At 38.1% G+C, this 27329-nt stretch overlaps 1 protein-coding gene across 2 annotated transcripts; it reads right to left on the reverse strand.

Annotated features, from left to right (window-relative positions):
- SCYL2 (SCY1 like pseudokinase 2) lies at nucleotides 1–27192 on the reverse strand. Of its 2 annotated transcripts, none has more exons than XM_080971077.1 (18): nucleotides 26999–27192; nucleotides 24535–24739; nucleotides 21206–21363; nucleotides 20486–20630; nucleotides 18954–19103; nucleotides 18067–18288; nucleotides 17254–17370; nucleotides 16565–16690; nucleotides 15992–16168; nucleotides 15009–15131; nucleotides 14145–14258; nucleotides 11979–12111; nucleotides 11428–11546; nucleotides 10151–10251; nucleotides 8562–8628; nucleotides 8375–8464; nucleotides 6310–6429; nucleotides 1–5357 (listed from the first exon to the last, which is right to left on the reverse strand). In XM_080971077.1, the coding sequence occupies exons 2-18, from the start codon at nucleotides 24709–24711 to the stop codon at nucleotides 4734–4736; spliced, it is 2763 nt and encodes a 920-aa protein (XP_080827203.1). In that variant the 5' UTR covers nucleotides 24712–24739; nucleotides 26999–27192; the 3' UTR covers nucleotides 1–4733. The 2 variants fall into 2 exon arrangements, with proteins under 2 accessions (XP_080827203.1, XP_080827204.1); XM_080971078.1 differs by lacking the exon at nucleotides 26999–27192 and adding an exon at nucleotides 26717–26928.
- Between the last annotated feature and the right edge of the window lie 137 nt (nucleotides 27193–27329).

Here is a 27329-nt window from a genome sequence, read left to right on the forward strand (position 1 = left end):
TTAAAAGGTGAAAATATGAAAAGTTTATTATTTCAATAAAGCAACATCATTCAAGATTTGAAAACTACACAGTTATTCATTCACAGTACAAAGTTGTAGGAATTTCTTGTAACCATCACTGTACATTTTACATATTTTAAGTATTACCAGTTTTAAAAGTTGATATAAAGAATAGATTTATTTTGAAAAGCAGCAAAGTCCAATAAAACCAAAATAGAGTATCATGCTCCAACCATTCTGCTGATCACAAACCACAGCAACACTAGAGTAATATCATTACTTCACACACACAAAATTGAATGCCTTACAGTCTAAACATAAAATTTGCCACAACTAAGGAAGGACTGTACAATTAGACAGACATTAAATATTTTGAATCAGGCCTGAGTTCAATACATATAAAGCCATTTGAATATACAACTTTCAACTTGAGAGATATATACAACACTTAAAATTGCCTGAAATTTTAGTATTTCAAAGAGAACCTCTTTTTACAAATTTCTGTACAAAGGGAGCCATTGAAGATTTAGACTGGAAGCCAAAATTCAAAATCAGAACCTGCTTGGAGTAATCCTAGCTTTCCCGTCAATTTCTATTTGAATGCAGATTGTCACAACAAATCTGGTGCATCCAAGTTCAGGTTAATTAAAATTGCAATCATATATTGTAACAGTCAGTATATATTACAATGCCAAAAAGGCAGACCCAGGTAAATTGTTCTTTTAAAAAATATATCTGGAACTGCACAAACCCGGCAAAATTCAGAAAATATCCACAAGCCAATTTTGAAACATCATGTAACCATGAGCATGTAACCATGAGCGAACATCATGTAACCATGAGCGAGAGAGCAGTTGTTTATTTAGAGTGAGATATCCACCTCATACCAATTAGGCTAGATCAATGAAACTACAGCATACAAAGATAGAAAAGTATTATTTGTATGTGAAACATACATGTGGAAAACTGCAAATCAATTGTCACAAGTTTACACTGAAATAATCCTCAACATTTTCTAATGTACAAACGACAATATTGCTTACTTGTTTTGTTTTACTGTTTTGAGAGCCAAAAGCCTTGATATAGTTGAGGGGAAAGCAAGGCTACTGAAATATTAGCCTGCCTGTGATTTTCAGTGATTCGTGTTTTCCAAGAATTAAGACTTCTACCATAATATTGCTTTACAGACCCAGCTAAACTGATGTCAAGCTGTAACTTTCATTCCTCCCGTTTATATGGGTGTATATTGGGTTATATCTAATTGGGGATCTGCTGACACAATGACACACACACACCATCTGCTCTGGAGTGTCCCCAACTCTCTGCAGCCAATTTTGAGACTGTGCAGAAAGCTGGAGGGGACAGGAGAGGAAGTTCCATTGTGCACATGGAAGTCTCTTGTGCAAATGAAACCCCAGTGTTAGTAATTTTAATAAGGGAGTATCATGAAAGTAACTGAATATAATAAGTGTTTTTTCATTAAATGAACTCCTAACTTCCTTTTGTTAGGAACTACTCCCATTTGAGAGAGGGAGGTTACTTCTAGTTACATCCCTTCCTTTCTATTTGTATAAATAACACTGTAGCAAAGGCGTTCCTCTTAACTGCCCAACTTGATGGCCCATTCAAACAAATTACATTTCAGCTCATGTTGAGTAAACATGAGCTTGATCCCTATTAATTACAAACGGGGCATAAATAAGCAGAAAGCATCTGCTTTCCAAATTACATAATAATTTTTGTATTTCAAGGAATCTGAGAAGCTGAAACTAGGATTTACAGCTTGCTTTACTAATTAAGATCATACTTCAAGGTATTACAATTCATAAGAGTACAATAAATAAGAATAGCATTTGTCATCAAGCATTTACAATCATTGTGTCTTTCATACTCCTTCACCCTATATGTTTTTTCAACCATCACACTCTTGCTAGTGACACCTGTCAAGTGATCTAAAGGTGTTGACATATCATGTGTAGATTTCCCGTCATTATGAAAAGGTGAGAGTGCTGGTGTCACTAGCATTATCCAAACATCCTATTGAGCACATAGCAGCTCCTTTGTTTAACTCACAGTAAAGGAAAAAGTCACCAGCTATAAAAGCATAAAAACAGATCAGGGAGATTTTCATAAATGAACTCTACAAGGAATAGTCTATCTCCAAATTCACAACATCTTCCTGTGGAAATGGCAGCTTCGTGGAATTTGGAGAAGTTGAACAAACATCTCTGCTAGCAAATCAGTGAAAAAAATCCCTTCCTGACTCCAAGAATACATAAATTATCTTGAAAAAGAACTTTACTAGAGATTTATTTGATAATCACAGAAAGAACTATTCACATGTTATATTTAACAAGTGTTTTTCTCCTCTGTTGTCTTATGAAAGGTAATCACTATGCTTCTATAAGCAAAAACATAACATGTTGATTTTGTAAGAGACTTTAGTCATGTATCAAGGTATTTCCTCATTACATGTTTTTTTCTGCTTGCAGCCTTAGCTCAAATATAATTGTCACTATTAAAAAAAAAAGTGGCCAACAAAATTGCCATTGATCCTTAGGCTCAAAGATTTGTAAGGTAAAGTCTCCACAGTATTAGTACAAAATGATTTCCCTCCCCCTGCTCTCTCTCAAGCAGTCTCAATGGAATAATGAAATCTGAAAGGCTGAAAAATAAAAAGGTTAACAAGCAAGGCCAATCCCACATGTGGGTATACATTTTTTTTTACAACAAACTGGGGCAGGGAGCTGTGGCTGGAATACAAAACTTATAATGTTTCAGCATGGGTCATGATGGGGAGTTGGAGTCCAGTAACATCAAGAGAGTCCAAATTTAGCCACCCCTAAAAGAAACCATCCCCAGCCTTGTGTTGTTAAAGAAACCTGTTTTCCACATATTATAGGGAAGCTTCATATTCTGTACTGTTCTGCTTTTTTAAAGAAAAGCTTTACACAAAAATGTAAAGTTTGAGTCTTAAGAAACCTGGAGACCATACAAGGAACCTAACATATTTAATATTCATAAATTTACACACAGAGTTATGTAGCTAATTGAGCATATTCAGTGAGAGTATTAATATAACATAAATAACACAAGTATTGTGTGTGTTTTTCTTTTTTAAAAACAACAACACAATTTTATCACTGGTCCCAGAGATACAAAACAAAAGTACTAAGGCAGCAGCTATAATACAAAGTTCTTAAGATACATTTAACAGTATTACAGCTTAAAATTGGAAATATAATTTAACAAAATACAGCTCACGTTTACAGCATAAGGCCCTTTGGTTTCTTAAGCAGCAAATGAAAATGATTCAATCAGTGAAAGGCTTTGAAAAATAAAGTATGTAGGCTTTCTATAAAAACGGTAACTAATTCTTTCCTTCTCAAACTAGCCAGCTATAGTCCAAAGTATTATGTAAGAAAGATCTCAAAATTCCCAGGAAAGAGAGAGTTAAATATACAGTAGATATAGCAGACAGGGTAGAGACTGGTTCATCCCCCAACTAATTAACCACATAAACTGTTGCTTCCATTTTGGGGAAAATTTATATTTGAAAGAATCCTTTAAGGGAGATGCAAAATGGTTGTTCACTCCAAATCTGACTGTAGGAAAATTTTATATTAGCCTTTCAAGTGAGACTGAACATTATGTATACAATGATTTGGCATACATTAAACAACCTGCCTTAGTCAACTGCTGCATCATCCAACTTTGTAATTTATTCAACTGAACTAAAACAATTCACTGAGGTCTCCTAAATGTGATCAAATTTAAATTCAAAAGAAGTATGTATCGGAGGGATGGCAACCTCTTACTTTTGTCTTAGAAGTAACCAGAAACCTGGAGTACGAAATGAAGCTCTTTTCCTACTAGCAAGCCAAATTTCAGTGTGATCAAAGTGACTTCTAAATTCTGAGGTCATCCAACTTTGCTTCTAGGATGATCCAAAACAGATTAATTTGCACTTGTATTCCTTTAGTGCCTAGATTTTCGGTGTAGACATAAGCATGATTATGTACTTACTTTTTTAAAGACCTGACTTTAATATCACCATGCCAGCATAGCGGCTTCTATGGTAGGGACTGAAATTTTGGCATAATCAACTGGAGGCAGGTTATGTAGCATGGTTACCTAAGCAGCATTTTTCAGTGATAAGGAACACATCTCAACTGGGAAAATATCACTCCTACATACCTTATTTTCTGCTGGGAAGATTGTAAGTAGCAATCTAGTGTCTTCATGTTCAATCTTGTATATTTATAGCAAGTTCCAGACTAATGTATGCACCCTACTATAAGGTATTATATTATACCAAGATTTAGAACTCAGTATCATATCAAATTCAGACAATACAAGATCAACAAGAGCCCAGGGTTTGAAGTCTTCCAACAGCTTATCAGCAATTACAACCTACTGCTAATTTTTACTGGTTAAGATGTTTATTTGTAAAATAACATGGTGGTCAGAAGACACATTTCTGAAGTTGTGAGGTATGCGGTTTTAATTTTTTTCTAACTCTGGGCACCTGGATTGACACAACCTGACCTCAAAACTTTGAAATTAGGGGCAAGAGAGATCACTTTGTGCCTAAGAAAATTAAATGCATAGGCAAATGAAAGTGTATTACTAAGTCGCATCCTGGAAATAGCTTTTCTCTTGTCCATTTTGCTAGATGATGTTTCTTCAAATCAGCTTTTTACCATACATTAACTCGTTCACAATCAGAGCTATTACCCAAAGAGGTCTTTTAAGTCATTACTAGCTGAGCTGCTGCTTGTCATGTTGTTTGTTGGTTGTGTGAAGTTTTGAGGACTAAAGAAAGGATTTCCCTGCAAGCCAAAGCCAGATTGTCCCATCGCATTCATCTGCGTTCCTAAGGCAGTACTGTTGGAACCCTGAGGAGGTGCAAACTGATTAAGCCATGGGTTTGTTTTTTGTTGCGATAACTGATTCATACTAACTTTAGGTTTTTGAGCCCTAAATAGGCTATCTAAAGCTGACATATCTGGTGGTCTGCTTTGTTGTGCTGGTTGTGAAATTGCAGCTGTAGTGTTCATAGGACTATAAGGTGCCATGTTTGCTGCTGGCATCATATTCATGTTGGCCATTCCTGTGACACCAGCAGTACTGAAGTAATTCTGGCTTGTAGTACCAATTCCCATCCCAAATCCAGACGGCTGAAATCCCATATTAGCATTTAGTCCATTTCTCTTAGCGTTCTCAACAGGGGATGAAAACCCCATTCCAATACCCACTGAAGAAAAGCTATTTGAAGAGGGAACTTTAGGTTTGTTGATGGACTGGCTGGTCAATGATGCCATGCTTTCTCTCAAAGTGTCAGACAAGTCCTTGGTCTGAAAAAAAAAAAAGCACCTATGGTTAAAATACTTTGCAATAGCACTCAACATAAGCAGCAGCTCTAAGGATGGCAGTGCAGTAAGATCATTTTAGGAGGCTGGAATGCCATATTGTACGAGCAACTCAAAGATGAGTTTACAACAAGGGATGCTAACCTATGACCCACCAATAACCTTTTCACAGCTTTCCAAAATTTATCTTTCTTTCTTTTTTTAAATTAACCATTCGGTTTGCTGCTGTGATGCTCAGTAGTTCCGTGGGCTTGGGGAGGATTCCAAAATGTCCTAACACCCGCCCTCAATCAGTACAGGTGATAGCAGCATGGTATCCAGTTAAGTTGTCTCATGCTTCCTTAATTCACGGGTGCTTCTGCTTTACATAATTTCCTAGAGATTGTATCTCTTTGCTCAGCATCATTGCGGCCAGTGTGGTCAGTGCCAGCTGACAGAGCGTGAGTGACACCAGCAGTTAACAGCAAAAGGGAGACTGAGTACATACTGCTCCCTCCTTCCACTTACCAGATTATTCATTTGGAGAGAGTAAGCTGCAATCCATGTGTATGTTCCCTGGCATGTTTGTGAGACATACGTGCACACTCTGTTGAGTATGGGATGTGTGTACATGTGCATGCTTATTGTGGGGTGGACAAGTCCCTTTTTTGCCATGCCCACCATTGGCATGTACACCCATACAACAGGTTGGAAGGTGCCAGTGTAGCCCTCAAGTTGGAAAAGATTAACAACTCCTGGTTTACAAGTAAATGTATGTGCTTACATTTTTGCATTCACACATTTGCAGCCCAATCACTTTATTGAAACAATGACTTTGGATGCTTATACGCAATTGCAAATTGAGATTTGCAACTACTGCAAATTTTACAGGACAAAACTTATTTTTATTAGTTAGCTGCAATAGGACCAAAGATTACAATGAAGACTGAATCCATACCTGTTTGACTGGGGCAGTAACTGTGTGAGGCTGAGGTTTAAGTGGCTGTTGGTTTTTCATTTTTTGTGCTTGTTCTTGCTCTTTTGCTAACTTTTGCTTCTCTTCAAGTGTAAGCGATCCCTTCAAAAGAATACATTGTTAGTGAGTGGCATGAACTTCAGAGACTTGGAATAGGCCCAACATCTATTCAGTATTAAAAATTATTCAGAAAGAGAAGAGCCTTGCTTATTTATGTTTGCAAAAGCATTTCTCAAGAACAAAAAAATAAATTCCTCAGTAGACACACATTATATTTCCTCCTAACAGGTGAGTTTAGTATCATTTTTAATAATAATAGTAATAATAAACTGACTTAGGTGGAATCTACACACATATAAAAACCGTTCTTAAAATGCTTATTTAAAGTGATTTTTTAAAAATACTGATTTTTCCATAAGGCTCACCATGATCATCTAGTGTCACATTGTATACTGCACTTAAAACATACTTAAAATGTTTTATTTGCAGCTGTATAGCAGAGTCTGTGGTTGCATCCAGATATAGTCCCCTCCACCTGCACTGTTTTTCCTTTCTTTTTCCTCGCACCTTCCTCTATTCTGGCTTGTGCTGGAGAAGAACATATCTCTGGCTTCTCCCTTCCCAATGCACATCTTCTCAGTCCAGGCCTTTTCATTTTCCCACTGCAGATTTACAGAGCGATTAAAGTACTGTTTCATTCAGCCTGCAACTGAGGATGGTGCTGGATCAAGATGAACAAGAAAACTGTCCATTTTAGCCTAGTACTGTCTACACACTGACTAACAGCAGCTCTCCTGGGTCTCAGGCTGAGGTTCTTTCCGTCCCCTTGTACCTGATACTTTTAGCTGAACGTATCAGGGATTGAATCTGCGACACGCAAAGCATGTTCACTACTCACTGGGTTATGGTCATCTTCCTAAGGTGCAAGCTCTGATATTAGAGGTGGCTGAGAAACTAGCTGATGGCTGAGTGTCATAAATAAAGAGTGAAAAGGAAACCTTCTGGTAACTTGCTTGGCCAGTATTTTCTTAACCCTTTTCTACAAAGTTCTCTTTTGGTTCCAATAACACCCACCCACAGGCACAACGAAAATCTGTTTGTTCAGTGGGACTTCTGGTTTCTCTTCTCCCCACTGCTTCCCCCATCCAAGCTTCCAGAGCTGATTTTAAGAACATAAGAAGAATCTGCTCGATCAGGCCAATGGCCTATCTAGTCCAGCATCCTGTTCTCACAGCAGCCAACCAGATGCCCATGGGAAACCAGTATGCGGAACATGAGCACAAGAGCATTCCTTTCCTGTGGTTTCCAGCAACTGGGATTCAGGATTGCTGCCTCCAACTGTGGAAGCAGAACACAATAATCATTGCTAGCAGCCATTAATAGCCCTCTCCTCCTTGTATTTCTCTTATCCTCTTTTAAAGCCATCCAAGTTGGTGGCCATCACTGCATCCTGAGGAAGGGAGTTTCATGGTTTAACTGTGCTGGGTGAAGAAGTACTTTATCTGTCCTGAATCAGCTTCACTGGATGTCCATGGCTTCTATTTAACCCATTCTAGATTAAAAGTAATTCTAGCCAATATTTCAATCTGATTTAAAGATGCAAGAAATTCAACAAATAATTTGATCAGTCATTCTGATAAGTGCTTCCACTCTCTTGCTGTAAAAAAAAAAAAACAGTTTGGCAACAATCAGGACCACTATTTCATACAAGGCTCAGCATCATCTCATGAAGAAATGCTGATTATTTCTATCAGAAAAACACAGGGGACACAATCTCGCTCCAGAGCCCCCTCTACATAAAGTTGAACAATTGAGTACTTCCTATTCCTGACCTCACAAATCTAGATTCTGAACTCATGAAACCCTGAACTAGCAACATCAAGAAGGAAGGAGTGCACATGGGTCAACCAGGATCCATTTAAATTGGGCTTATTGGGGAGCCTTGGTAGACCAAGATACATAGCTCAGGATATAGAACCCCTGATAAGCATACTGATGAAAAATTCCTTCTTATTTATACCTTGCACAATAATTTATAAAAGCTTACCTTTCTCTTATTTGCCAACATTCCATTCTCTTTACAATCAGGTCCACTAGTTAAGATATCTGTTCCTAGGCTGCTAAACACCTTGTCAATCTGTTCAAATTAAAAAAGATGGATGAAGAAGCATTTATCTTTAAAAAGAATTTGATTAAGCAAATATTGGAATGATCCAATAAAGACAGCTTCTTGCCTGATTGCCTGTATTATTGGCTTTTGTTTCTTCAGGTGGGCTCATTGGATTAGTTATATCGAAAGATCTACAATGCAAAAGTACAATTGTAACAAGGTGCTAGCAAATAGTTTCAGCATAAAACCAACCCTATAAAAATGCAAATTATATGTTCCATCTTTAACAAGACAAATGGTAGACAATTTGCTGTAATGAACTTCTAATTCAGTTTAAGAGAATATGTGCTTTGATTCACCTATGGGTGAAGAATTCACAAGCTACTTTAGTTTGCATAAATCCAAAATGATTTCCAATATTAATTTGTATATGTACTTCATGAAGTAAAGCATATCAGATAATTAAAATATAAGCAACATTAGCTACTATTTGATAGTTTATAAAATCTCCTTTAAAAAAGATCTTCACCTCTTAGGCTTCACCTGTTAAATAGACAGGACCTTGCTCAAGGTATTTTACTTAATAATACCAAAAATGTCATTGCATACTTCTGAAAAATATATTTAGTTGTATCCAAACGTGTCATTCATTCCATGAATGGGACAGAAAGCAATTCTCATTGCAGCTTCCCATGCTCCTCCTAATCTGCTGCAGAGTGTTTCCCATTCCTCTGGAACAGACTTGGGGAGTTGCAGGGGCAGGATGAGAGCTGAAAATTGCTGCCTTCTCCGTTTCACTCATGGAAGTCTTAGTGTTTCATGTCATCCTTAGTAAGAAAATCTATGTTGTAGGTGGGGAGTGCTTTTCAGCCTGAAAGCCGCACTCCCATTTCGACAATGTTCCAATGTGGAGTGGTCTGGGAGCTGCATTTAGCCGGAGGGTTTCCATCCCTGCTGAAGAGCAATGACTTGTCTCCCAGTTTTGTTTCCCTTTAATAATAGTTTATTCATGTGACAAAATAACAAAACCAATAAAAAGTATACTATATATATATATATATATATATATATATATAGTATCGGCAGAGCTAGGACTGAAACAATTGTGCTAAGGAAGAGATTGCTATCTGGTCTTAGATACTGCAATTTCATTTCTAAACAACATAGGTCATTTGGTTAGCATGGTTGATCTGCAACATAAAAATTAATATTTAAATTAGTGGGAGACATAGCGGATTTATTCCTTGAACATGGAAACCTGGTGTTCCAAGTTCTGCTGTTGAAAATCATTGGTGACTAACCTACCTGACAGAGTTGTTGTGAAGCTAAAATCGTGCTCTGAACTTCTAGAAGAAAGATGACTACAAATAACCAACCAACCAACCAACCAACCAACCAACCAAAGAAGGGTTCTTCAAAAATGGCATATAAGGAAAGGTTGGTCCAATTTGTTAATTCCCAGTCTTTGGCAATACTGGGAACTGGATGGATATGCAAGAAATGCAGATACCAAGTTAAAAACCCATTTATCATAAGGAAAACCACACTATACAGATTTGAACTAAAAATATAAAAAGGAAGCTTGAGTGGTATAACAAAGACACTTGAATCTTGAATGAACAGTGAAAATTTTCCAATTAGTTTGGAAACTATAAAAGAAGACTGTAAACTATCCTCTAATTCACTGTACATACAAACAATATGCACACTTACTTTTGCTGTTCTTGCATAATATGGATCTGTTCAAGTTTGGTCTTATGCTCAGCTTCCAATTTACATAACATCTCTTTTATGACTGAAATGAAGGAATTAAACTAGAAAAGAAATACATGTATTTTTAATTATTATTTTAAAGGCTGTGCCGCCATGAGCAGAATACAGTCATACCTCGGGTTGAAGTCGCTTCAGGCTGAGCATTTTCGTGCTTGCTTCGGCAGCACGTATACTAAAATTGGAACGATACAGGCTGAGCATTTTCAGGTTACGCTCTGCGGCAACCTGGAGGTAACGCAACATGTTACTTCCAGGTTTCGCCGCTCGCGCATGTGCAGATGCTCAAAATGACATCATGCGCATGCGCAGAAGCAGCAAATTGCGACAAAGCGGCAAATCGCATGCGCATACGCAGGTAGCGTTCGCATCCAGAGGTACCACTGTATGCTGTATGAAAACAATATTCAAACTAGTTCCTAGATCTGTTTTCATTTATTAAATTTTTAAAAGCTAAATGTTGCACAGCAACTATTGTGTCCCTCAGATTTAAGTTGAGGTAAAAAGACAGAATTTTTTAAATATTTTAAAAGGCATATGCTTTTATTTTTCTAAGAAAATAGATCAAAGTAGCTAACAACGGAATACAAACCCAGTAAAAAACATGGAACAAACAAGGCAGGGAAGTCAAAGATGATTTAAAAAGCAGCCTATAAAATGAAGTTATAAATATTTGTCCTCGTCCATGCATTTGATCCATATATCTTAATAGCTGACTTTAAGACAGAATATGAGACAGGAAACTAAATATGGATCCCTTGAACATTAGAACACCCACTAGCTAGAGAGGGGAGAAGTTCTGAATACTGGGATCAGAGAGGGAAATACATTTCTATTAGCAAATGAAGATAAGAGTTGTTGAAAGAGAAGGAAGAAACTGGGCAGTAGAATTAGCATCCAAGTACATGTGAGAAGAAACGGTTCACCATATTTATGTAGAACTGCAAGGGATAGCAGTAGGATGTTTTCTGCTTTATAGTGGCATACAAAATGAATAGAATTTTACAAAAGTGTTGCAATCTTATCTATAGCTGCAGTTTTTGGTAAAACATGAGACTCTCAGGGTGGTGGGTTCAAGCCCCATGTTGGGCAAAAGATTCCTGCATTGCAGGAGGTTGGACTAACCCTCTCGGTCCCTTCCAACTCTTCAGTTCTATGATTCTAAGTCCCAATGAAATCAAGGATACTTACAAATAAACACAGGAGAAACATTATCCTACCTGATTTAGATTAAGATTGTTCTCAATGCTGAGAGGAATCAGATGGGGCAGAACCTTTCCTGCAAGTTGCTCTTTTGTAATTCCCAGTTTCTTATGACTAAACGTACATTTGTAGATACCTTTTATGAAACATTAAACACAATGATTTATCTAATAATCGTGCCTTCACAAAGTAACATCATTATATATTCCTTTGAACCAAAGGCTAGGTTAAATGTTGTTGTTTTTTAAAAAAAATTATCACACACAAACTACAATTTACACCTTTCTTAAAAGGCGGTTTGCATTTTTCCAAGGGCAAGGGAATGGAGAAACGAAAAGATGCTATATTAATTATTTCTGTAACTGTGGGCATTAGTGTAAACTTTAGAAGTTAAACCAAGTCTTTACAGCGTTTGACCAAATTAAAAGAAAACAAAAAATATGGGATATTATTTTTAAAAGTTATAGACTTGTAATGCCTTGTGGTACTGTACATTTAACAGTACCACAAAGATTAATACCACAGAGAGACTACTACAGACAGCACAAGAAACAAAATATCATGTTACCTAGAATTCCCATAAGGACTGCGGGTTCCTTGGAAGGAATTTGTTGCAAAAAAGGCAGAATATCATCAAGAACGAACCACTTATCCAAGTATTCCAAAATCTTTCCCAAACAGACTAAGGAATTTACACGTACCTAATGAATATAAAAACAAACCCTCTAAACTAAACTTTTATAAAAATAGAGAAAATGCTTGAAAATATCAATACAGGAGTTTTAAGATTTTTCAATAGCCATATGTTCACAGGATTTGAATTTTGAGTTAATTTCATATATACAATTAATGCTTCAATCCTAAACTTACTTGCCTGAGGGTAAGCCCCATTGTACTCAATGTGACTGACTTCTGAATAGACCTAATTTCCCAAAGTAAAGGATTTAGGAAGCAATGTGATTTATCTATTTTTACACACACAGGAGCATGCTGGTTGGGAACTACATGTTACAGTAAACATACACTGCTGCCAGTAACAGTATCCATGTGCCAAGCTCTCCCACTCAATTGTGTACTGTTACTTAACCAGTGGTATAAGTCACAACACATTTTATTTAATATATCCCACCTTTCAACCCAATTTTGGTTGCCAACAGATAAAACACTATTCAACAGACAATATATAAGAGAAAAAGCACAACCCAGTGGTCTTACTTGTTTGACTATTCTAAAACAACCAAACTATGGGTGACATCCAACAGTAGTCATACACAGAGCAGACCACATGAACTTAATGATTTCACTGGGACTACTCCAAGTAAGACTAACACTGGAAATTAATAAAATGTTAACTATGACCATGAACAACAAAAACAGAGGACGTATATAAATCTGGAAAGTACAATCCCTGACCACTGGGAAATGCTGCCCAGGAGTGATGGAAGTTGGAATTCAAGAACATCTGAAGGGCACCAAGTTGGGTGAAGGCTGGTGTATGAATGGGGATGGGATGGAATGGAATGCTGGATGCCTCTAGGAAATAAAACCTCTCCAGTTCTGAAGATGGGGCATCTGGAATAACGCTTCAATTGATTATTACATAATGTAAAGTACTACATAGTCATATGGAACTGTAAGTATCTCACTAGATATCTGTTTCAATTATTTGTTTGTTTGTTTTCACACAAAATTCAATAATATTATCCAACTAATAAAACCTAAACATGTTAATAGATCATTACTATCATCATAGTAGTGGTGTTTGATAAAAAAATCTCTTCATGGAAGGCTCCCAGACTCCAAGTAGATCTAAAGGTAACTCTGCATTCCACACCCTATTAAATTCTCTGCTACATTATTTTACTTTGGCGCTGGCCTGTATAGTTCTCATTCTGCACAACCAGGGAAAACCAGATACATTCTAGTAACCAGTGATTTCAGCAGAGAAAAGTCTTTGGGTAAAGAAAGAACTCTTTTAATCACTGGAATGGTGCTGTTAATAATTCCTGCAAATCTAGCTGTTAGAAGCTGAAATGTAAAAATTGAGAGCAGCTTTTTTTTTAAAAAAGACACATTTTGAGGGTCTTGAGGGTACCAAAACATATTTTGGCATCAGAGTAGGGAACCTGCAGGAGTAACCAGGTTTTTTAAAAAAGTTCTTTTTAAAATAAACATGTTTTCAAGGGCTTGGGAGAGTTACAAAAAGTTTGGGCATTCATAGTATCATAGCAGGGACCCTCCCAGGAGAAATCTTTTGTTTAATGACAAATTAGGAGGGCTCTGACAGACCCCCTAAAACACTTCTGGGCACAATCTGTGGCCTATAGGTTAGTCTCCCCTACCTTAATCTGAAGAATGAAAATGCTCTATTATATAATTCTTGATTTGATGAATTCACCATATTCAGTACCACTTAGGAAAGGCAGGTCTATGGTCACACAATAGTATAAGTCCAGTTTTTCACTATATGTATAAATCCTTCAAAACTGGAGTTCTCAATGGAATAGACAGCCTATGTGCATAGAGCTGTGTGTAAATAGGCCCCCACATCTGAAGTTGAATGCATGTTGGGAACTTCCCTCTCCATTTGTTCATGTGGGACGGCGGATTCATTTGAATCCCTTTATAATGAAGCATAACTTGCAATTGATCAGGATATTATTATTTTTTAAAAAGAAAATTAATAGCAAAAAAATTTCAATATGGTTAAAAGACTTCTGAATTTTCAACTTACAGCAAGAGATGATGTTTGTAAACAGGCATTTTTAATTCTTGGTATCAGTGAATTTTTCATTGATGGATAGTCTATAAGGTTCGCAAACGTAGGAATTATGTTTAAGCAGAGTTCCTGAAAATAAAAGTATCACAATTAGTACATATGAACAATATGCAGTTTTTCTGTCTTTCTCTCTGTCTCTAAAACTAAATAAACCATAACATTTATTTATTTGAAACAAAATTTAGAATTCCATTTCCTTAAGAGTTCAGAGCCAATAATAATAATGAACAATAATGTTTGGCCCTCTTGCCACAGCAAGCACAGCCAATAGTTGGGGATAAAGGGAGCTGTAGTCCTACAACATCTGGAGGGCCACAACTTCCCCGTTACTGGTGTAGGAAAGCCTCCTTTATCAATGTTATTAAAATATTCCTCTAGTAACAAAATGTCCAAAATAAGATGATTAAGCTTGAATGCTGCCTGCAAATGTTTTAGGAACTTTATACAATCACAGAGAGAGTGTAAACTTCCACGTGTTCCATGAATCATGACCAGAATGTTTACTAGAGAAAATCCTTTTATCATTTCTAACTTTCCTAACTATTCTCTCAGAAAGGGCTTCTGATTTAGTGTTGGTACCACTGATGAAAGAGAAGTGATTTTTTGCCTATACTCCCTTCCCCCTGCTGTTCCCCCGCATCTATCTCCTAGAGCTTCTCTCAACTCCCTGGAACCATTTTCAGGGGTTACTGCAAGTGGAGTAAGCACAAATAGAAAAACAAATAAAAATGTGAGAAGAGGGAGTTCCTTTCAGTAAGCAAATCTCCAGCTAGATTTTCCAGCTAGAATGAAGCTGAACAAAAACTGAAATTACCAGACCTGAATCTGAATCGAAGGTGCTTCTAATGCTCGATAAACCATTGGAAGAACACTGTTCTTTATTTCTTCGGGAGGTGTTTTGGTTAGCAGCAAGTCCATTTTTTGAAGAAATATCAACAGAATCTGTTTTTAAGAAATGCAGTATTGACATGTGTCAAAGCTTTAATTTTTGTTAATCACTTCCAGGGTAACATTTGCTATTACCTTATATAATCAAATATTCATGTAAACATAGCAAATGCACACACTCACCATGTTGCTAGCCTGGAAGCATGGAAAATAAGAACATTCTGACATTATTCTCTATTTTAAATATAGTAATCCAATAGCATACATTTGAACTTTCCAAGAGAATGTAGTACATATACAAAGTGCAATGTTCTAGATTGACACACAATATATACCTGTTCACTAAAAGCCCAACTAGTACCTAACCATACAACTAACCAATACACATACTGAAATATGTGGCTGCTTTGAAATATTACTGGCTGTTAAGCTTAACATCAACATCAACAACATCATCATCATTCCCTGCCTTTTCCCCTGACAGGAATTCAAGGTGACTTACAGATAAAATAAGAACAACTAAAAACATGGAAATAATAATGATTATAAATCAATTGAACATAAAAAGAATTAATATTAAAAACATACAAATAATTACAACAAAAACAGTATGACTCAAGCTCTTCCCTTGAAACAGTCAGTTCCCAAAAGCCTGTTGGAAAAAGAAGTTCTTCACTTGCCAGTAGAAGAACAAGGAGGGAGCCAGTCTAACTTCTCTAGGGAGGGAGTTAGTCTGGGAGCAGCCACTGAGAAGGCCCTCTCCCACATCCCTACCAAGTGTGTCTGTGAGGGTGGTGGGACCGAGAAAAGGGCCTCCCCCTAAGATTTAATAAACTGGTGTTCAAAACATAGCCCTAAACAACTGGGTAGATGGTTCATATGGGACCAGAATTATGTTTAAGACAGAAATGTACCTGAATTGGTTCCTGCTGTTTAAAAACAGGGTTGAGATCAGGTAGAATTAACTTTATATACTCTTCTTTGGAACATTCCTCTGCAATGAGCAGAACATTAGGCAGAACAAAAGGTACCATGTCTGGGTTCACAAATTCGGATGTCAAGGCAGGCAAAATCCTCTGCACTATAACACGCTGAAAGAAAACAGACATTATTTTGTAAGGAAATGAAATTTCTTCAGAAACCTGCAAAAAGCATGCTATTCCTATGTATTGCAAGTAAAACAGAAGTATTGCAAAATATTAACAATACTGGTATATCTAAGTTTGCCTTATAGCACACTTTATAAAATGCCAATTTAAATGAGGAACTGTTAAGGCCTTTGCTTTGCTGTATTGTTTTTAACACTTGATTGGGAGCCGCCCAGATGGGCGGGGTATAAATAATATTATATATTACTATTATTATTATTATTATTATTTCTTACTCCAAGAACACTATAATAGAGCAGCAATGCATGCTTCAGCTACAAAAGACACAGAGTTCTGTGTCAGTACACCCGTCTAGTAAAATAATCTGAGATTGCTGACCTTAGGCAATTTTGGTAGAACTTTTGGCAGCCCTTTAAAAAACTGTGACTTTTGAAGATTATCCCTTTGGAATAACGAATCGAAGTACTGTAGTGTCATCGCCCCAACATCATCAAAGAATGGTATCTAAAAATACAGATTTTTTTTTTAAAGAAAGTGATATTTGAGGTCATAAGCATGGTATATATTAAACTTTTTCAAAAGCACCATAACATTTGCAGCACAATCTTTTATATGTCTACTTGGAAAAAATCCCCATTGAATTCACTGGGGTTTACTCCCCAGTAAGTAGGTATACAATTGCAGACTTAATACAATTAAGTTAAACCTGAAAAAGCATATATGAAAGAGAGCAAATATAAAATCTCAACTAAATAACAAAGATGGGAATAACACTAAATGGAAATTTTTCTCTTTTTCATATATAGAGAAAATACATATTTTCTAGTTTCAGCAAAACATCCTCCTCTAAAAGATGATAACATTTTGCAAAATAACAGTTCCAGTTACTCACTGAGTGCTTGTTATCGGGCAATAAAGTAGAAGGTTTAATGTCCTGAATTGAAAATTTTGAACCAGAATGTTGTTTTTAAAAACCCTTCAAAATTTAGCAGTTAAATGCTGCTTATTAAAGCACTTTAAAAAAGGTTTTTCTTATATTCTACAGCTATTTTAAGTACTCTTTTTACCTTAGTCATTTGGTCAGCATCTGGTCTGACTGCAGGAGCTACGTTTAACAGTAGTTTTACATGCTCACGGACTTCTTCTGGAATGTCTTGAAGGTTATTGGCGCCCAAACGACTAAGCTGCATAAATAAAGCACATGCATTAGCATTAAAACAAAACCCTGCATACAGTATGACTGGAACAGCGCTTGGAATGATCTAGTTCAGTTAAATGAATTCAATGATCTACTTAAAAAAAAAAAATTTAAAAAAATCTCTGAACTACACGGACGGTAGTTCACTTAATTGCCAGATAAACGAAATATGTGTAAAGTTCATTTTTGGGGTAATATACCCCTGCTCAATTCATGAAAGACAAACCAAGAGCTTCCCCAGTGTGGCAAATATTCCCACTTCTGCACCCATTCTACATACAATTTAGCTCGTTTCAGAGACACTAGAACAGGTCCTGTAGCTGATTTTCCTAATCTCAATGCAACACAATCAAACTTGTGAAAACGGGAGTAAAACACGTATTTCTACTTTGGTGATGTTCCTTATCAGCAAGGATGAAAGAAACTTTAATGGGGTCTTCTCACACACAGGTGAACCCAGTACTCTGAAACTTGGTGATAACAGGCTCTAAAGCATGAGGCAAGAGTTTTATTTACCCCACATTATTGCTTTCCATGATGACAGACAAGCCACCTCCTTCAGTACAAGTTAGATGTTCTTTTCATTAACATAGAATCAAAATACTTGTAGACATTTTAATACTTTTTCTTCATAATACTTATGTATTCAAATGTGAATTTAACAAACAGACCCATAAAATACCTGATCCAGCTGTCTGCTGAAACTTTTATAAATATCCTGTTTGTTGACCTCAAAAATAGGTTTTCCATTATTAAACACAGCATACATAATTGCTCCTAGAGAGTACATGTCACTGGCTGTCTCACAGCTCACTGAGAGGATGTATTCAGGGGCCAAATACTCAGGATTTGGAAGACACAAAGATGGTAAGTTTGGGTCCCATTCTTTACAAGAGAACTTTGGCTGGGGGAAAAAACGGCAAAAAGGTTACAGAAACATAATTTAAAGTGTAAGTTTAAAGAAACGTAGGTGGAGTGATTTTCTTTTACATTAATAATGACCTAAAGAGATCTAAATCACTCATGATACCTGAGAGACGTTATCCATTATATAAGGTAAGTAAATCCTGTGTTTACTCTGAGTGCATCCATTTTTAAAGTTAAGTAGAGTATATGAGGTCTTTACCATATCACATTAAGAAAATATAAACAGAACATACTTGTCTGTTTCACATTAGCTCTTGGCTAGGTAGCAAGATTATCTCCATTAGCAGCTAGGTAGCCTACCTTCAACATAAATTAAAAGCACTTAACTGGTATTGAAACACTCAATGGTGTTGGTTTTTTTTGCGTGAGGGAATTATTCTACTGTAACAACTCATGACTTCACATATATTAATGGGCAATATGCTACTCCAAGAAAGACTGTATAATTTAGGAAGAGTAAGCCGCTTAATTCTTGACTGTGGTCGTATCCCTAAAGTTTGAGCCCGAACTCAGCAGGCAAATGGGTTACATTATGAAATTTGTGTATTGTTATGTAGCTAAACATTAAGAGCTTAATTAAGAGTCCCAATGTTTCCAGGTTATCCTTTACTGGCAATGAAAAACAAATTGAAACCTTGTTACCTCTTGCTCAGATGGATTTATAGATGAGATGCTGAAGTCAAATCCAGTAATTTTCCATGCTCCACTTTTATTCAAAATTATATTTTCAGGAGTAAGGTTGCCATGGACCATTTTCACACTGCTATGTAGAAATGACAAGCCTTCAGAAACCTGTTAGGAGGAAGATATTCTTGTCAGGGTGTTTGTTTTAGAGCATTTGGAATAAGCTTAGATATGATGGTATATGTTGTTTTCCTCTTTGAGAAACAAATAATCCACAGAAGTGAACTGGTCCTAGAAGTGCTGCGGCTGGGGTAAAAAAGAAAGGGGTAACAAAGTAGGGAGATTCAAGTCCAGATCAATGACCAACACACTTTTACCTTCAATCCTTTGCCACAGCAGCAGCCATTAGGCACAGCTGTGTCCATGGCAGCAGTGGTTTTGCAGCAGACCCGGATAACTTGCATAGCTGCTATCTAAATATTCCCACCTTTGTCTTGATAACACCACAGCGTACACCAGGATTTGGCAGATCGTCATTTGGCTTTTTAATTTTCCTCACTTGTGGTTAAGAAAGGGATCAGTCATGTGTTTTTATAGAATGGGGTGGAGAACCTTTTTGCATCCTAAGTGTCAGAGGGCATCAGTGGAACACTGTTGAGGACTGCATGTCAGTGTTTGGTTGGGGGAACATACAGGTCTTTTTAACCAGCCCCCTCCCCCCGTCCCATATCCAGCTTACCCATACAAAAATCACTGCCCCCTACAGAATACACACACCCTTTACCTTCTGCTCAACCCCTCTCGCCAGCTAATCTTGGCAGATCAGCCTAGATTAGGGTCACTTGGAGGGTTATTTGAATCTTCATTGCAATGCTGGGATGGGGATGAAAATCACATTCTCCCTGTACATACCTTCTTCCTAATCTTCCCATCCTACACACTTGATCTCTTACTTTAGACAGAGGACATTCCTATCAGTGTCAACAATGTTTTCAGTGATTTACTGGAAACCACATTTCTGGGATCTCTGAATTTCTTGGGGAAGCTGCTGAGAGCTGTTGAGGACTTTTGAATGTTTCCATAACTATGTGCACAGATTCAAGCACTGCAGAGGATCCAAAAATTATGCAAGAGACAGTGACCACTAGAAAAAGGCTAAAACCACTGGTAGAAAGGTGCTGCTCAGTCATATCTAAATAAATAACTGAAATAGGATGGGAATGTGGGAAAGTGGGCATGATATGGGGAGTGTAGGAGAGGTGAATCCAGCAGCCTAGAGGTCCCCCATTCCTATCCTAAAGCATATAAAGTGTGAGGTATAAAATATAAAGGTTTTCTGCTACAGCTAATTAGTTGCTGTGGCTTTTTAACACTGCCTTCTAAACAGACAAGGGAAGAAAAAATGTTTCTGCGTTTTGTGAGAAAAGGCAGGTGGCTATAGTATAAATTTATTGCCTGGTTTATATAGGTTGATGGCTAGATATTGAGTGCATTATACCCACCCATGTGTAAGACTACCAGCACTACAGACCAGTCACCAATGTGCATACCTGAAGCAAGCCATATTTCATTTCTACATCAAAAAGTTTGTATTCTTTGATGTCAGATGGTAAAGGTGAGGGAAGATTGTCCCAGCTGCCAAGTATGTTAGCCAAACTTGCGCAAACTGGTTCTGTACAAAATGCCAAACAGTCCCTAGAAGGAAACAAATATCCTTAGTAAACACCCCAAATATACTTCAGAATAAGAGATAAGTAGGTATATAGGTAGACTTTGACTTTGTGACACAGCAACAGTTAGGAAATAGACATTATGATGGTGCAGGATGTTCAAGAAAAAGCACCAGGTGTTGGGCTTCTTAACAGCCTGAAAAATGAAACTCAATGACAGTGAAATCAGCATTCAACATAATATAAATTTCTACTGCACCAGAGCAGTGGAAGATTCACAAGGCCTTCAGGGAATCACGATGAGAGAGCGAAGAACAGGTCTTCATTCAAATAAGGACTACATGAACTTGGTGAGTTTTGCTCTGCCAAACAGCAGAAAGGAAAGCAGAATAAACCACATCAGCTGTATTTCTTAATCACTAAAATAATAACGAGGATGTGATTACTTGGCTACGGATACACATTGGACAATTACACAATTTCTTTTGGGAGAAGTGGATACAGTTTCCAGAAATTAGATTGTGTAGATTATTTAATTTTGGGAAACTTTTGAGCATGTATGAAAACTCAACCCTGTAATTGTTTTAGTAATAAACTTACCTGGATTCTTCCAATGGATGTTGCACAGTCAGCAGCCGAGGATGTCGCAGCCGTGTTAGCTGCTGAACTCCTCGTTTTAAGGAATCAATGATTTGATCCTTCTCAAATTTCTGATATTTGTCTATCAGTTTTTTATCAAAAACAAAAACTGCCACTTCCTAAAAATTAATCAAAAAATATTATTAGTGAACTATATGAGAAACTAAAATGCTACAAAATAATAACATACTTTTCAATAATAATAAATAGCTTTTGTTGTCTTTCAATTTTAGAATAAATTGGCCACTGCTATAATAGTGTTTCCATCCTGTCTTTACATTATTACAGTGGGCCACTTCAGAAGTTAGGTGTGTTTGTGTGTGTGTAAATACAGGGGGAACTCACAGGAACTCAATTCTGGCACCTCTCAGGTGGGTGCTATTGCCATTCTAAGAACTAAGGAAGTGTTAGTGGTGAGTTCCAGCACTTCTTTTTCTAGAAAAATAGCACTGTATTTTGTGTGTGTGTGTGTGTGTGTGTGTGTGTGTACACCCAAGGAAGCATTGGAGATTTGGCAGAGGGAAAATGGCAGGAAAAAGCACCCTTCCTTTGCAGCCCATCAATGCCAAATTCTGCCTTACCCCACATAGCAACCATATTAACATGGAAAGTTTGCTCCTTAATGTTAAGTTGTACTAACAAATTCAATATTCTATTGAGCAATAGTTTGTCCAAACTGCATATTATATTCTCTTCCAGTAACAATTAAGCAAAACGGAAGGTGTTGTGTTAGATTCCCACAATGTCTACATATTAATTACCAATAATGTCCAAACAGATAAATGTCAGACTGCATCTGTATTAGATAGGCTTGCCATACGTTGGATATGTCTGACGTATACCGTATTTTTCGCCCCATAGGACGCACCGCCCTATAGGATGCACCTAGTGTTTTTTTGGGGGGGGGGAATAAAGAAAAAAAAATTCCCCCCCAGGCACGGGGCTGGCGCGGGGGAAGCCCGAGCTTCCCCCGACCCCAGCCCCCAGAACAGCCTGCTATCCGCAAGCCTAGGGAGCCTTGCCGGTCTCCCCAGGCTTGCGGACAGCTGTGCAAAGCCCGGGCGCGCTCTTCAGCGCGCCCGAGGCTTTGGAATGCAGAGCTGCGCGGACCCCGGGAGGGCAGGCAGCTCTGCGCGACCCTCCGGAGGCTGGCGCGGCTTCGCGCCGGGCTCCGGAGGGTTGCGCAGAGCTTCCTGAAGCCTGGAGAGTGAGAGCCTCTCGCTCTCCAGGCTTCAGTGAAAGCCTGTATTCGCCCCATAGGACGCACCCACATTTCCCCTTCATTTTTGGAGGAGAAAATGTACGTCCTATAGGGCGAAAAATACGGTACCTCCAGGGGGAATTTCTGCTGCAAAGCAGTGGTTCACCCTGGATCTTCAGCAACACAACTGAATAATTATTTTTTTACCAACAGCTCAACAACTTGGGTCACATCTCAAAAAAACAAATCAAAACAAAAACTCAACAACTTTAACGTTTTCCTAAAAAAATATATGGCAACCCTATATTAGAACACCACAAGACTTCTAAAATTATCCAGGAGGTCTTGCTCAAAGTGTCATCAGGATGTTACATATAGTAAAACTACAGCAGATAGAAGGGACTTATTCACATTGAGCATTTCTCATGGAAGAAACATGTCAGAGCCAACTCTGTTACAAGATTTCAAAATACTCTAAAATATTTTTCTTCAGACCAGAATTGCATAGCTACCAGTGTTGTTGTTGTTGTTGTTTTAAATAACTTTAAGGTTTGCTTCTCATCATCAGTGGTAGGCAGGGCAATTTGCTACTGGCAGTTTAATGTGCTCATTTATCCTCTGTTCAACCAGTAGTTACTCAAGAAGAGTTGTAGTAACGAAAATGAAATGTTGCAATTCTAAAACACACTTCCTTGGGAATAAGTCCTATTGAACACAATGCAACTTTGAACTGCACAGCTAAATAAACACAGATTGCTAATGTTGTTTATACTATTTTTTCCTTTGCACTCCACATTTATAGCACGGCTCATTTACCAAACAAGTGTATTCAGCATACTGTAACCCTTTTACCAAGCTGCTATGTTTTTATTCCAATAGTGTTTCACCTTAGTAAGTTTCCTATTGACATTTTACCACTACAATTGGCATTATATTAATAATTTTTTGCTCTTTGTTGGAAAGGTGCACAATATTAGTTATTTATCTACTTTAACACTGTACCAGAGTACAGATACATATATTGGTATAAGTGCCTAGAACTGGAAACGAAGTTTCAAAGGTATGTTGCTGAAAGACATTTGAATAAATCTAGAACTTTCAGTCCCTTAAAACAATTGAGGTACTTTGTTCTGAAGTTAAATATATAACTGCTAAATCAAGCAGAGCAGTTTGTTTGAAACAAATCAAAGGTACACACAAAACCCAATATAAATTACAAAGGATTTGATATATCTATTTGCAAACAGCCAGAGCTACTTGGAGGTGACCAATCTGAGAAACTATGACTAGAACATTTAATTCTTTGCTATTCTTTCAAGATCTGTTTAACCTCAAGGACATTGTGCAAACCATATGAGTGCATACGGTGCACTGTTGGCACCTGTCTGTCTTGAGAGACAATGGAGTGTGCCTCTGGAGTGAATTCAAGAAGCCACTGTGTTAGCAGTACTGAAGTGACCTCCCCAGGGTGCAAGCCTGGGCAGTGTGTCTGGAGGTCCTGGGTTGCCAAGGTGACAGAACCCCCCTCTTGGCCTCACTGATGTGGTCCAAAGGAAAGCAGAGCAATATGTTTGGCAACAGCTTGGCTGCAAGAGTTGCTGGAAGAGGCATAGAAGGCGACATCCAACTGGGACTCCACTCCAGATTTGTGTAGGGTTTACTCTTTAGCACTTTCTTCTCCCAAGAATGTCCTATAAGTCAGATGAAGTCTGTCTTTGCATGCAGGGGCAGTCCCTAACTCCCTGGGTTTGAAACCCAGCGGCTACCCTCACTTGGTTTAACTGGCCAGTCAAAGCCATTTCTGGCATGCTGACAGCTTCTAGGAGTTATGGGTGAGAGATGAGTGCTGAGTGGCAAGCAAAGGTGGACAAACTACCTCAGAAGGCGCATAATACATCCCCAGCAGAGGTACTCCTCCTGCTTTAACACCCCATACAACTTATACAGTAGATACATAAAAATGATAAGTTACACATACTGTGATTTCTTTTTCTACAGCTGTTAAACCATGTATTCTTAGGCAATTGTTCCTTAAAACATCATTGTAATGACATTAGAAGCAATATGTATTTCCCTCCCAAAACCTCACCTGTTTTGTTGATTTTTTAGTGCCATTAAAAATCTTCCAAGCAAGCCCATTGCCACCGCTAGCAATATGTCGTCCAACATCAAATTCCCTGGTAACTGGATTTCCCATGACTGCACTAGTGACATCTGCAGTCACTTTCGTAACCGTGCTCTTCAATTTGTTTAGCATGGACTCCATTGTTATGAATGTGTGCTAGTACATTTACCTACAAAAAAAAACAAAACAGAAATCTCAGAATCCATCTTGGAAATTTTGCTAAGCAGAACATAGACTCTAAATGTTATTAAGTAAATGATATAAATATTTAAGTCTATGTTTTTCTAGCTGGCATTAAATCTCAGTACTTATATCAACTGAAATATGCTGTCTCAAATAAGAGCAAAAAGCAGCAGTTGAAAATCAGTTTCTATTCCTGTTTGAAGCTGTCAGTATGAGAGATGAAAACTAAGTTGCTACATTTAACAAATTTTAACACAGTTAGCACTTTCTGTTATAATTTAGGTGTTAAAGATAACAGCTGTTTCGGCAAGTGAAAGAAAAACTGTATCCAAAAAAGGATGAATCAACAGATCATGCACAGGAATAGGCAGACAAAGTTAATATGCCAGTTAGGTCCACCACAGAATTTATGAAAAAATAATTAACCACTAGAATTAACAAGTGAAGAGAGTTCAGGGTGTGAATTAGTTATTATATTTGACAAATACCTGGATGTTTAGAATGAGTTCATTTAAAAGATTAATTGCTGCAGTTGGATAGGCCAGCAAATATAACTTTTTAAGCTGAGCATTAAATGTCTGCTTAACAAATTTAGAAGTATGCCCAAGTGTCCTGAGACTACTTGAATAGTTTCAATCCATTACCTAACACAAACAAATCACTGGATCCAATACTATTATCTTAGCACCTACTGTACATGTGTAGCAGAGTATACTTGTACAGCTTTTGGGGGTGAACAGGGGAACTGCAGGGGGTAGGTGAGAAATGCAAAGCCCCACTACACAAGTGAATTTCTGTCACACTTAGCAGGCTGACCTCACAATTGAATCTTACTCACATAAAAAAAATAGTACCAATATATCATTTAAACTATAAAACATTCTTCTTCCAATTGATTTCCTTATAAAAACCATGCATTACTTGCATAAGCAATTCAGAGCTTATAATGGATCATTTACTGCATTTTTTGTTTTCTTGTTTCTTCTTAAAATGTTGAGGATTTATGGTGAAATATCCCAGTATACATGTGCACACTTTGTTTTTCTCCCTCACACACAATATTATACTTTACAAAAGGTTAATGAATGCTACTTATCTGTTAATATATAGTATCACCCATAAGACTGTAATGCCATCCTACTTTTAGCAGAAGGATAATTTTTAGTTTTCAAAGTTACTTATGATTTTGTCACAGTACGGGATCTACATTTTAAACTAGTAAGCCATTCAAGAAAACATACTCTGATGATATTGCGGCATTATTATAAGCACTACAGCACTGAATTTAGTGGTTCCTATGGGAATTCTTAGTAAAGAATTCAGACTACTGCCACTAGCAACTTTCCCCAGGTGGTGTTTTCAAAGGGTAAGATTTCCATTTAACTGATTACTGCTGCCAACATGCCTCCGAGGCTTGCTGACTATATTTAAACTGAATTGTCAGAAGAAAGTTTCAGAATGGACATTGAACACTCAGTGTAGGAGGCACCGGAAAGCAATTATTTCCTATACAGCAGTAGCCTAATGAAGGCTGTTCCCTTAAAAGAAGAGGTGTGGCTTAGAAGAGACACCTGACAATCCTCACAAGGGCTTTGTCACATACAGTCCTGTAATAAGCAAGGGAAGTACACATAATATGCGCACAGATGCTCTCACGCCCCATTTGGAATCACAAAAGCTCCAATTAATGTTCTACATAAGTCACTCGTGTGTGCTTCTGTCAATACAAGCCTTCAAATATATTTTCACGGTAAAATCTACCGTTACTGGACACTTCAGCAATATTTGTGCGGGATACTTTGCATTTATCACAGCAAGACTGGTTTCATCTTTTAAGGAAGAACCTTTGCTGCTGAAATCAGAGCGGCAGCGGAATAAGAACAGAAACCTTACAGAGCAATTAGGGAATTTCAATCCCTCGACCAGCCACCCCTCAGCACGGCAGAGCAGCCCTCTCTCTTACCTGAGAAAGGGTTTGCGAGCTCCTGCCACACCGCAGGCAGATAGGCCCCTTGCCTTCCCTCTCCCCAAGTCGGCTGACAGCCACTCGGCAACTGCCTGCTCGTGGGCGGCGGCACAAAAGGGAAGCTCCCCCCACCCGCCAAGCCCTCTTGCCCCACTTTGTGGGCAGCCCAGGCCCAACCCTACGGTTCTGAGGAAGGAAGCGAGCGAGCCCTTCCCTTCTCCGCGGTCTCAAGGCCACGCTCGGCCCCCCGCCGCAGCAACAGCCCCTCGGGCTTCTCACCTCAACCTGAAGGGGGGAAAGCGCTGCCCCACCGCGGGGCGTGGTTGACCGTGCCGCGACCCCCGGCTCTGCTACGCCATGACGGCCACCTCAGCACAACCTAACCTGACCGGTTCGAACACAGTATATATATATATTTATTTCTCTCTCTCGCTTCCGCCTCCGCTGCTGTCACTGGGAGAGAAAACAGGGCACCGGAGCTGAGGCCGGAAGTCGAGCCCTAGGAAGCCCCGCCCCCTCCGCCTCGCGCCGCCAACGGTGGTTTCCGCGAGGGCGGCAAGTTTGATTGTCAGGGCGACGAAGCGCCGGCCTGGCCCTCCGTTGAAGAAGC

Source organism: Podarcis pityusensis (genome assembly GCF_964106645.2).
Source record: "Podarcis pityusensis genome assembly, chromosome: 10".
Classification (NCBI taxonomy): Eukaryota; Metazoa; Chordata; class Lepidosauria; order Squamata; family Lacertidae; genus Podarcis; species Podarcis pityusensis.